The sequence below is a fragment of the Orcinus orca genome, chromosome 1 (genome assembly GCF_937001465.1).
Source record: "Orcinus orca chromosome 1, mOrcOrc1.1, whole genome shotgun sequence".
Lineage (NCBI taxonomy): Eukaryota > Metazoa > Chordata > Mammalia > Artiodactyla > Delphinidae > Orcinus > Orcinus orca.
This window is the reverse complement of record NC_064559.1, coordinates 12519317-12531436: the sequence shown is the minus strand read 5'-3', so window position 1 is coordinate 12531436 and position 12120 is coordinate 12519317. Positions and strand designations below refer to the sequence as shown.

The following is a 12120-nucleotide window of genomic DNA, read 5'->3' as shown; positions in this document are numbered from 1 at the left end:
TGTACCATTTTGGAAACATGTAAACTCAAGCTCCCAGAACTGAAGATGGTGACCTGGCAGCACACTTCCCTGGCTCACCGCTCCTGAGTTCAACCTCAAAGTCACCGGGAAGCACCACAACTGATATGTCTTCCTTCTACTTCAAAGAAGTCAGTTCGCCAATTTGGACAGCATTCATGTGCTTTCTGTGGCTCTGCCTGGTTGAGAATGGTTTTCTGAGTATGCGTTTACATGTAGCAAGAATTGTTTGACCTGATATTCTGTTGCTTTTACCGTTCTTGCGTTAGGGTGCATAACAGAAAAATGAAAATGATGTGTCATGACCATAAAAGTAAGAAAATTTCTTTAAAAAACGTAGAGAGTCTGTTATTTCTCCTATACCTTGCCGCTGACTTTCAAGGAATATGGCGAAAAAGGGCAAAGAGTAGGTAATACGATGAGAAAGAATGATTTAGGATTGTGAGGCTTGTAACATGCCCTAGGTCAGCAACCATGGGCTGAACTCAGTTCTTTTTGTTAATTGATCCTATTCCAAAATTTATATTTGAATACTGGCACTTATATTTAAAAATCAGTAAATCTGAGAATCTAGGATTGCATCATACTTGCTATACCCATTACTTGTACCAGGTCTTTTAAACAATGTTTCTAAGAACTAACTCATCAGACACTTTAAACTATAGTAACTTTGTAGCACATTTCAAGAAGTTTAAGATTTCAATTAAATCAGAATTATAAAGGTTGATATTGTTGTTCACGGCTAGATCATACTCTCGCATTCTCTGAAGTTCTGTGATGTAATGATACTACTGAAGTCTGCACCGTGACTTGTCACCATTAGGATATTTAATCCTCTTAGAATACCTTATAAGATAAAGCAAACGCTTCACTGTGAAACAAAATTTTTTCTTTATACTAAATTAAAAGATGCCACTTTAGAAAGATACGGACCGTTGAAAGAAGACAACGCTTCCAAAGTTCATAATGAATACATGAGTTTTTCAGGAAAAGAGAATTCCATCTCTGTGTCCTGTTTATTATCAAGAATAGAAGAAATTTAAGAGGAAAACTCCATAGTTAACAGCATAGGTTATTTTTAACCATGTAAAATAAAAAGATTAAGTCACAAATACAGCTTTTGAGTATATCAATCTCTTCAGGACGTGAAATAATAGTGAAGTTAAGATAAATTTTTTAAATAGTATTTAAATATAGATTACACCAGTTAGGAAGATAATATAGTAGCAAAGGTAAATTAAATCTATTTCAACATCAAATCCTGGAGTCTTTTTCTTTTTTAACCTCTAAAGCCTTTTTGGTGTTTATTCTGCGTTTCATATCGAGTTGTAGAGAACTGCCACCTGTGGCTTAGCTGAGCGGCCCCAGACTTGCCGTCCCTGCCGCCTCTCAGAGCCCTCTGTTTGCACCCCTTCGGCAGCCCAGCCCAGGCAAGCTGCCAATTTGGAGAGGGTGTGGGGGGCATCACCCTGAGTCACATCAGCCCCAACTGGCTTGAAAATTACGTCTGTTTCAGAAGTCATCTCCAGCTAACTGACTGTCTTTCTGGGCTTAGTTGCTAAAGTCATCTCAGTTACGGAGCAGCAGCGTTTCAGCCTGGAAGTCTGCTGTGGTTGTGGTTACTATTCAATGGCTGATCTTTTCATCGAAAAGTAAATAATTTGTGGGATGTGGAGTATTCTGCGTCTACTGCTTCGAGACAGTCGCTCGTTTTGTTATTTCATTCAGGTATGAATTACAAAGCTAAGCTAATCAGCCGTGTTCGATTTAAGCTTCTTTAACACTGATGAAAGGCATATGTAGTTCATCTAAACCATACTTTTGTGAATGACAGCAGATGTGACAAACTATCACCTTGATATACATGTCTTATGGTCTATGAGAAAAGAGAAAGAACAATGTATCAGTTTTGCTACATTTTAATGGTAGGTTTTTTAAGGGATTATTTTTAGGTCTTGTCAGCAACATCAAACAAAAGGTACTGAGTACTCCACAGGGTACAGAGCGCTGCCAAGCACCTCAGAAAATGTACGTGACATGGAGAACGTGTGGTTCTTGCCCCCTGAGGAGCTTACAGTCTGGGGCGGGCAGGGCACGGGGCTGACAACTCACAGTCTAAGAGTTGAGTGAACAACAAAGTAATTTATTAAGGCAAATTCCTCATCCCCTCAAGCTACTGTGGATGGAATCATCTGGAATTGAACTAATCAAGAGGGAAGCAAGACTAAATTGGGTTGAGAGTTCTTCAGGCTCATATAGTTTTTTAACATCCATCATAGTAAACAGAACTGACCTAACAGACAACTGAAAGTGGAGACTAGATCTCTTGAAGTGCAAGGGCTAGAACTTAATTGTGGTTACTTATTTTAAAAAGCAAACATACTGAACGGTATTGACTAGGCTTATTACACGAGTTTAAAAGTAGGCCAAGTACTGGCACTGCGTTCCCCTCATGCTAGCATTGGTCATTTAAAATAGTGAATATTAAATATGTGGGCTCCACACCTAACCCAGAGAATGCCCACCCCAAATCTTAAATGTTCTGTGTATCAAATATCCACCTTGTGTGTTCTATGAAAGTTTTATTTATGCCCCATTATTAAGTCAAAAGAATGTAAATAGTCAAATTATAAAAAGCTAATGACCTGCAATATTTCCATATGGATGAATGTCAGTATATCTACATAGGAAATAAATGGCAATCCTATCTACCTATATAAAAAAAAAATAGAATATCTCCAGATTTGCATACTCATCACTACAAGAAGAGGTATGCAGGTTTTAAGGTTTCACAATCAGTTGTCAGAAAAACAGCAGTTATTCCTGCGGTATCTTGTTAGCATCTGACTCAAATTATTTTTAGATTACACGATTTAGAAGACATTATAAACCCACCAAGAATTTGTAATTATTCTGAGATGGTTCCATCACTAACTCCAGAATCACTATCAGAAAGAGTAACGATGTGATGTAGAAAAAAGCTAATCAACATGACTAAAAATATGCTCACTTTCAGAAAAACGATCCGGTCATCTGGAAAAATCACAGCTACCACCTGCGAACACGCCCATACGGGATACTGATTTGGCCAAGGCACACTATTCCTAAGCAGGAGAACCATGAGATCAGGGTGAATCAAGGCCGTCTCTGAGGAGCAGCCTATAAATTTCCAGACTGACCTTGGGCAGCATAATTGGTCCAATTCCTCTCAAAGCAGTTTCATACTGTCCTACCCACATCAACCCAAAGTTTGACATTAACTCAAAAAAACCGAAGAGCATATTGGAGCAGAAGTGGACAGGTGTGTAAACTCTAGCACACTCTTATTGCTGTATTAAGTGTGAAGGTGAGCACATTCCACCCACAACAGTGTCGTTCCAGGAAGCAGGGCAGGAATAGTGGCAAATTAGAAAAGAGGCTATTCATTGCACAATTAATAGAAAAGTGAAAATGTTTTAAGATCTACAATTAAGCCTGTATCCAAAGGAGTCTTTTCCATCAGTGACGTGCTGGACTTTGAATTCTGTGCTACAGCTGTGTAATGGACTCACTCTGGCCTGCTGGCCTGGGTACGGCTTGCTTCCTGCCTGTTGAAGGGCGAATGTGCTACACAGAGCTAGGATGGTTTCTACTGAGTGGTAAGATTCACAGAAGTTCCAGGGTATTCATGTCAGGATCATTCCTTGTGCAAAGTTTGATGCAGATGAAGATAAAGTGGTTTCTTGGTCAATAACTGCAATTTCTTTCTTTTAAAGTCAGTGGGTTTCTTGTATCTGTAACCACAATAGAAAAACCATTGATAACTGATCTATTCCAAGGTTACATATTAAGAAGAGAGAGTAGTCACCGTTAAATTAGTACTAATTCTGAACGTGCATCACTTACAGTTCTATTACAATTGGCCCAGGTTTAATTTCATCCATCTCCATGAAAGCAAAACACTTGGTGCTGGTAAACCTTTTTTTAGGCTTGTAGTGTTTGAATTCAAAGAAAATAGCTGCACCTAAGGAATTAAAGCAAAGCAGATTAGCCACAGACAGCACATTTCTAGTGTCAATAAATTTTCTTTGATCACCAGAAGCCTATGAACAAGCAACAATTGTCATAATTTCACAAAGTAACCTCTGTCAAACAATCTCTCTGATGATACGACTGACTATGGCTGTCACCCCAAAACTCATCTGGACCTGAATAGAGGGGCATGTCTCCGTATCATCCTATTCTACAGAGTAGAGCAAAACTTCTCGAGCCAGAATGACTCAAGAATGTAAATAAGTTCATTCACAGGTAGAATTATAAAATATTAAGAATAGAAAATACTAAATACTACCAAAAACCCCCACAGAAGATACTTAAGTATTAACATTACTCATAGAAACGCATTAAGTAGAAAAGGCATGTGAAAGAGTTCATCAAAAAATCCAAACTTAAATAGTTTCTCGAAACAAAAACTCAAAAATTCAGTTTTTTGGAGTTTGGAGTCTGAACAACAGCTGGTTCAGTTTTTAAATGTTAACTGCTTCCTAATACCTTTCTCAGTGTCCAAAGCCCTGTTTTGTTTTTCCTGGAATGACATGTGCTTGTGTGAAGACAGCGCTAAGCAAGACAAGGGCTTAGAGAGCACGCCTATCCCACCCCTCCCCCAGTGAACAAATGGTGATGAAACATGTAGATAGTTTTCTCTCCCCAAAGCCCAACAGATAAGCTCTCTCCCCCTCCCCACAGAGAAAAGCTAAAAACAGAATAATAAATCGCCTCGTCTGTGTAGCCAAAAACAATTAATTTCTAAAGGCAACGAAAGAGACGGAAGGACGTCAGGGTCTCCCTGTTATCTGGCTCCTTATTAACAAAGGCTTAACCAGAGCGGTGCTGGATCTTGCTTTGCTTTTAAAGACAACTAACACATCTAATACTTTCACTGATGACAAAACTCACAAGTGACCAGAAGTTTAACAATGTTCAGAAATGTGTGCGCAGCCCTGGCACCTGGGTCCAAACGGAGCGCTTCACATGTCAAGGAAGGAAAGAAAAGCCAATCACTTAGGAGACAAAGGGATGTGCGTGAGGGAGAGATGGGCGTATTTATTTATTTATTTGCCGAGCCGCGTGGCTTGCGGGATCTTAGTTCCCCGACCAGGGATTGAATCCGGACACCAGCAATGAAAGTACCAAGTCCTAAGCACTGGACCGCCAGGGAATTCCAGAGATGGGCATATTTAGCATCTGCTACCAACACACACGAAAGGATTACAATTGTTAGGTTACCGGTGACCTCGGTCCCCAGGTGTATGACCCTGCCATGTCCACAAAAGAGTAGCTTCTCTTCTCCCTTCCACGGCAATAACAGAGGCATTTTATTATTTAAAAACCTCATAGATCTTTAAGATAGCAGATCACATTTCTTAGTCTCTTCAGCTATGGAACCCATCTCCTTGTCATCGTGATTGTGTCTGAGGTCTGAATAAATGTGAAAATAAAGTCACATTTGAAAACAGCATTAAAGTCCAAATATGATACCATCATTTTAAGGAAGTTAAAAAAATTTTATTACTCATCTGCATCATCTGTAGATAATATATTTCCTGCATTGCTGGTATGCACAGCTCTATACTTCATAGCATTTATAAGAAAGGACAAAATGTAAAATGAGAATAGCCTAGGAAGATTAACTTAAATGCTTATAAACATAAAGTATACTCATTAGCATTAGTCTCAGTTAAAATGACAGTCACTGTACATAACAGATTCAAAGCTGGAGAATAGTCACATTCTGAATATAGTTCTACTTTTAGCATCACAAACCTTTGGTTAATTTTTCAACATGCTTCTGGAGCTCAATGTCCACATTAAAATGAACATACGTATCTTCTTTTCTTGAAGCCACGGGAGTATCCTGCACAGGAGTTAAATCTATGCCATTCAGATCTAGAGAGGAAAAAACAGTTTCTGCTTCGAGCCTTCAAATACAAAGACGTAAAAACTGCAAAGGGTTGTGTTTCCTGAAGAGGCAAAAGCCGAGAGGAGATTCTGAGGCCAATAAAGACCCATGTCTGGGGTGAGCAGGTACCTGAAGGTGGCTGGTTTCCAGGGTCATGTGCAGGGCACGGAGTAGAGAGGGTGGGAGACCCCCATGGATAGGAGGAGGAAGCCGCCTTACACATCACAAAATTGGATCCTTCCTAGTTAAGAGGTGTCTTCTGATGACACAGGCCAGTATAGTTTTGTGAATTACATTTGGGGACGTAATATACCACAGTGGTGCTCCTACCCGTTTCCCAACCTTGATCGCGTGCATGACACGGAAAGGCCTATAAATCTGACATTATCAGAATTGCCCTGCTGTATTCAAGTCAGAGGACCAAACAATGGACACGACAGCTGCCAAGGAAACCTTTCCACGAATGAACACTTCTTACATATATTACTTAAATTCTGGTTCCATTTGCTGTAACATAAGCTGATTTACAATAACCAGATGGCACACTATGCATGGTATACTGCTGTAATCTCTGGAGCCAGGAATCATCCAGTTTAATCTAATTCAACACAGACTCATTTAATGACTACTCAGTGTTCATGTATTATTCAACAGACCCATCTTAGGGACCTTAAAGCAAGAGAGTATGTTTGATTACTTCAGTTCCTAAAGATATTTAAATAAAACATGTTTCAGTTCAACCATATGCAAAGGTAACATAATATCTACATTTCATTACATTTTTTCGTATTTTACAGTGTTCGCTCCTGAAGGAGAGATGTAGTTTTGTGTAGGGTGTAAATACTTTCCAGTAGACCATGGATTTGAGAACCAGTAACATCAGAAGTTAAAGTATCACAGCATTAGTGCTATGGATCACGGTCTCTCCATGTTAAAACTTTTGCCTGTGGCCAAAATCCTTTTTCTTTTATTTGGTACTAATGAACCCATGGGTCTGAATATTTCTATGATCGGTAAAAGTTCCCTCCATTTAATTTCAGTCCATACCTGTTTGATTTGTCTCAAACTGCAGGTTTATTAACTGTAGACTGGATTAACTGTGCAGTTATTTCTGAATAATAGCATGACAACTTCATCTTCAATCACCCAATAATTACTTTTAAAAGACTGCTGAGTGCTTTACAAATAAAGTGCTGTATAAAATGCTTGGCAACGACAAAACAGTTCAATCACTGTGGCTTCCCTCTTAAACCAATGACCAAAAAAGTTGTTTTCAAGGAAAAAAATGGTTTGCCATTGGATAGAAAAAAACAAATCCTAAGAGTAATCATGCTTAATAATGACGGTAACATAGTTAAGTATAAGAAATACATCACTCGTCTAATGTCCCGCAGGATTATGTTCAGGGCACGGATGTTTATGGACGCGTCCTATTTCCCTGTCTCCACTCATGACTAATTGAAGGCCTGATTCTCATCCACCTCTGCACAGCTGTCCTATGTACAAACCTCTCTTGGACAGGAACGAGAGGACCTGAAGCGGAGGCGTGGCAAAACAGAAGAACACTGGGCTTTGCAAAGAAAACCACACACCCTTGGAAGGTGGGGGACATTTTTTAAACCTGTTTTCTGAAGGATGCATCTGCTGTTAAAGACAGTGTGTCTGTCTAGTCAGCACCCTTGACAGAATTTTAAGAATAAAAAGATATACACAAAGAAAAAGCTAAAAGCAAATATGAGTGTAAGTTATGGATAGGGAAGTATTTTTAGTAAATCTCTCAGAAATATTTGGTGAGGGAATGATGACCACCTCTTCCCAGGGATTTCGCCTCACTGTAAAATCAACTAAAATAAGTTGTCACAGATATAAAACATCCCCTCCCTCTCCCCACCAAAAAAGTTCCAAATGAGAAGCAACATTATAAAATTCCCCAGAGGGAAGATAGATATACATAGTTATTTACCTTTTACACTAACTGTGATATAGGGATCAATGCATTGCCCAGCATCTTTCAGGCCAATTTTCTCAATTCTGATAGTGAGTAATGTCATTCCTGGTTCTGATGGCAACCTTGGTAATAAAGTACCTGGCAACGGAGAAATAGCAATAAAAATGAGCTCCACCAATAATTTCAAAGTAAATATTTTAACAACATAGAGAAGATATAGCTTTGCTCTTAACTGGCTTAGTAACTAGCCAGGCATCATTTTGGTTTCCAAAACGTACAGACACTTGATGCTATTCTTCTCAGACAAATGCTTAATTAGACACAAGATACATCTACACCTCCATACTTCATATTCAACACTAAAGCATAAATTACTAACTCAAGTTTGTTAAAATTCCAATCCAGGAAGCCCAATTACAAATTACCACATAATTGAGAATGTACATAATATATATGCTTCACATTTACTCCTATATAATATACTCCATATCTCAACATGAAGTGGTAGAACAAGGACACAAAAAGCTTTATAAACATTTGTTATGTATTTCTAAAATTTGAAAAATTTAATACCAGAATCAATAAATCAGCTACTATTAATCTTTCAGGAAATAACTTAATATTTATATATTTAATTGAATAACTTTACAGTGTAATTTCCCACTCCTTTCTTCATCCTATTCTGTATGCTCTATCCTCTCAGAAATCAGTCCTACTGAGAATGCCACATAAAACCACAAAAGTAATTGTATGTTTGAAATCTTTTCCATAGATCAATTAAATTTTTTAAAACTGAAAAACCACCCAGAACCACACAAGAGCATTCCCCACCAAGAAAATGACGTGAAAAAAGAAATCGACTGTAGTTTGTTCATTTATTTCAAATAATTGATGAAGAACAGATGCGAACAAAAGTTGATTTTAATTTAATATGTATACAGTACCACAACTTACAGAATCTAACATTTATAAAGGACTTTGGTTGACACTCTTCAAGTTTCTATCCAACAATGTGTTATTCTACTTTTAATGAGGAAGTATTTGAAGTACATGAATCAATCAACTTACCATGTTCAAAATATATTATCAATACATTTAACTGACTGCAATGTGCTAGAGGGAATTTCAGGGGGCAATGAAAATGTTCTCAAATTGGATCACACTGATAGATGCACAACACTATAGATTTATCAAAAGTCACTGAATTGTACACTTAGAATGAGTGAATTTTATGACCTGAAAATTACTATAGAAATCCAAGAGTCTTAACTGGTGATACCTGTTAAAATTTTTTTTTGACTAATGACAAGGTAGAAGTATAAAAAGCAGAAAAACCAAAATGGGACATTCAAAGCAGTATTTAATACTGTTTCAAAATTATACTTTTTCACATGAAATATTTTGCCATATTTCAACACATTTTCAATTTTCACAAGTTTTCTTACATTAAAGATAAAAGGTCTTTACTGCACCCACTGTCTATTCTTTAAAAAAAATTTAAATTGCGAATCTAACACATATTCAGAAAAGCAAATAAAACGAGTGTACAGCTTAATGAAATGCCGGAAAGCAAGCATCCATGTAACCACCAATGAGGTCAAAAAATAAAGCATGACCTCAGGAGTCCCCTTCTATCCCCACCCAATGCTCTTCTGAATTCCTCCTCACTACCCTGGCTTTTAAAATCACTACTAAAAAGCAACCCTGTATAATTGTTTTGTCTGCTTTTGAACTTGAGATTTATCCAATTGTTGTCAGTTTCTGTAATTTGTTCATTTTTATGATTTTCCAGAATTAGTATAATATAGAGGTTGTACAAATACACCAGTTTTTTTATCCATTCTTCTGTTGACAGGCATTTGAGTTGCTTCAAGTTTTTGGAAATTGTTAACAAAGCTGCTGCAAACATTCTTGGATGCATGCTCTGCTCCACCTATGCACACATTCCCCAAGGGAGGACTTACTGAGTCACATGATATACCACCTTCATGTTTGCTATGTAATTACACTAATTATGTAATTTCCAAATAAATAATTTCCAATAGTGTAATTTCCAAAGTGGTCGTGTCAGTTTCTGCTCCTAGTACAATCTCCATTGTTCCACATCCTCACTAGCACTTGGGAGTTGTCAGGTTCTTCTTTTTGGCCAATTTAGGTGTAGAGAAATACCAATCTAGTCTTAAGCTCATTTTGCCAATGATTAATGAGTTGAGCACCTTTTCATTTAAAAATAAGCATTTGTATTTCCCTTTTCCTAAAGTACCTATTCAATTATTTTGCCCACTTTACTACTGAAATGCTCACCTTTTAAAAATATATACTATTTATTTATTTATTTTGGCTGCGCTGGGTCTTAGTTGCAACATGCAGAATTCTTAGTTGTGGCATGCATGCAGGATCTAGTTCCCTGACCAGGGATCAAACCCGGGCCCCCTGAATTGGGAGCATGGAGTTTCACCCACTGGACCACCAGGGAAGTCCCTGAAATGTTCACCTTTTTCTTAGTGATTTGTAGGAGTCCTCTAATATTTTGACATAAGCTTTTTGTTGGATACATGTTTTACAAATAATTTATCAGTGGCTTTCCTTTTTTAAAAAAAATCTGTATAGTGAAGGGTAACATATTAAAATGTGTACAAATTCTAGGCACAGCTTAATGAATTTTCACAAAGTGAACACACCTGTGTGACTAGCACCATATCCAGGAAAGAAAGATATTACCAGCATACTAGGAGCTTGACTTGTGCCCCCAAATCACTCTCTCCCAAGAGATAACAGCTATTCTTGACTTTTAATACCAAGATCAGTCTTTGCATGTTTAGAATGCCTTTTCTGTTTATGGTGTCTTCTGATTATGGTAAATTCTTAATGTTAACGTATTCAAATTTCTCAATCTCTAAATTCCTTTAGAGTCAGTGCTTTCTGTGTCCTATTCAAGAAATCTTTCCCCACTCCAAGGTCATGAAGGTATTCTTGTAAGAGCTTGTTTGTTTTGCCATTCACACTTCATTCTATAATCCACACAGAATTAATTTTTGGCTATGGTGTGTGGTAGGAGCCCAATCCCATTCTAATCCACATGGACACTCAACTGTCCCAGCACTACTTACTTAATAGACTGTCATCTCACCCATGTATCTGCAGTGGCATTTTGATCATAAATCAAGTGTGGGTCTCTTTCCGGGCTCCCCATTCTCTCATTGGACTATTTCTTACCCTTGCACCACTACCGTAAGTGTCTTACTATAATTTTACAAAAAGTCTTGACATTCGGTAAAGCAAATTCTCCCGCCTTGACATTATTCTTCAAGAGTCTTAACTACTTTTAGCCCTTTGCATTTCCATGTAAATTATAACACAACAGCTGTCAAGTTCTTAAAAAAAAAAAACAAAAAAACACAAAACATCAAATAACAAAAACACTGTTGGGACTGCAGTGAAGTTCAGATCAATTTTAGAAACAGTCACATCTTTACAAATTGCTTCTTCCAACCCATGAACTGGAATATATTTCTCCATTTATTTAAGACTTCTTAATTTCTCTCAATAAAGTTTTACTGCTTTCTTCACATGGGTCTTATACTTCTCATTGGATTTATTAAACTATATTGATATTTTCTGATATTATCATAAATGTTATTTCATTTTCTAAGCAACTGTTGATCGTTTATAAAGATAAAATCAATTCTTTTTTGGTACATATTTTTAAAAAATCAAGGTACAATTCACATACAACATTATATTAGTTTCAAGTATACAACATAATGATTTGATATTTGTATATTGCAAAATGATCACAATAAGCCTATAGAATCAATTCTTATGTACAGATTTTACATCCAGGAACCATGCTAAACTCTCTTACTATCTTTTTTTTTCTTTTAATTTTTATTTACTTTTGGCTGCATTGGGTCTTCGTTGCTGTGCGCAGACTTTCTCTAGTTGTGGCGAGCGGGGGCTACTCTTCGTTGCAGTGCACGGGCTTCTCATTGCAGTGGCTTCGCTTGTTGCAGAGCACAGGCTCTAGGCGTGCGGGCTTCAGTAGTTGTGGCTCGCGGGCTCTAGAGTGCAGGCTCAATAGTTGTGGCCCACAGGCTTGGTTGCTCTGCGGCATGTGGGATCTTCCCGGACCAGGGCTCAAACCCGTGTCCCCTGAATTGGCAGGTGGATTTTTAACCACTGGACTACCAGGAAGCCCCTCTCTTACTATTTCTAA

General features: G+C 37.7%; 2 protein-coding genes and 1 long non-coding RNA gene across 13 annotated transcripts in view; 2 read left to right on the top strand and 1 right to left on the bottom strand.

Annotated features, from left to right (window-relative positions):
• Positions 1–2751, top strand: part of MIA3 (MIA SH3 domain ER export factor 3) — a 55877-nt gene extending 53126 nt beyond the window's left edge. For all 3 annotated transcript variants that reach the window (XM_004271008.4, XM_033430427.2, XM_049705576.1), the window contains one exon: positions 31–2751. In XM_004271008.4, the coding sequence (XP_004271056.3) occupies positions 31–251 (221 nt within the window). In that variant the 3' untranslated portion in view covers positions 252–2751. The remainder of the gene's footprint in view (positions 1–30) is intronic.
• The window catches only part of AIDA (axin interactor, dorsalization associated), a 42660-nt gene continuing 32680 nt past the window's right edge, over positions 2141–12120 (bottom strand). The window contains exons 7-11 of one of the 9 annotated variants that reach the window (XR_004483858.2): positions 7920–8042; positions 5821–5943; positions 5284–5347; positions 3904–4021; positions 2141–3791 (exon numbers count right to left, since the gene is read on the bottom strand). Coding sequence is in view for 7 of the 9 variants with exons in the window: in XM_049705851.1 (XP_049561808.1) it covers positions 3695–3791; positions 3904–4021; positions 4954–5022; positions 5821–5943; positions 7920–8042 (530 nt within the window). In the remaining 2 variants the exon portion in view is untranslated. Of the gene's footprint in view, positions 3792–3900; positions 5023–5283; positions 5624–5820; positions 5944–7919; positions 8043–12120 lie in introns of those variants that run through there. The other 8 variants (XM_049705851.1, XR_007475494.1, XM_033430433.2 and 5 more) reach the window with 8 other exon arrangements.
• Positions 5933–7689, top strand: LOC125963511 (uncharacterized). The gene is made up of 2 exons (XR_007475557.1): positions 5933–6073; positions 7351–7689. It is a non-coding gene; the product is annotated as an uncharacterized LOC125963511 (long non-coding RNA).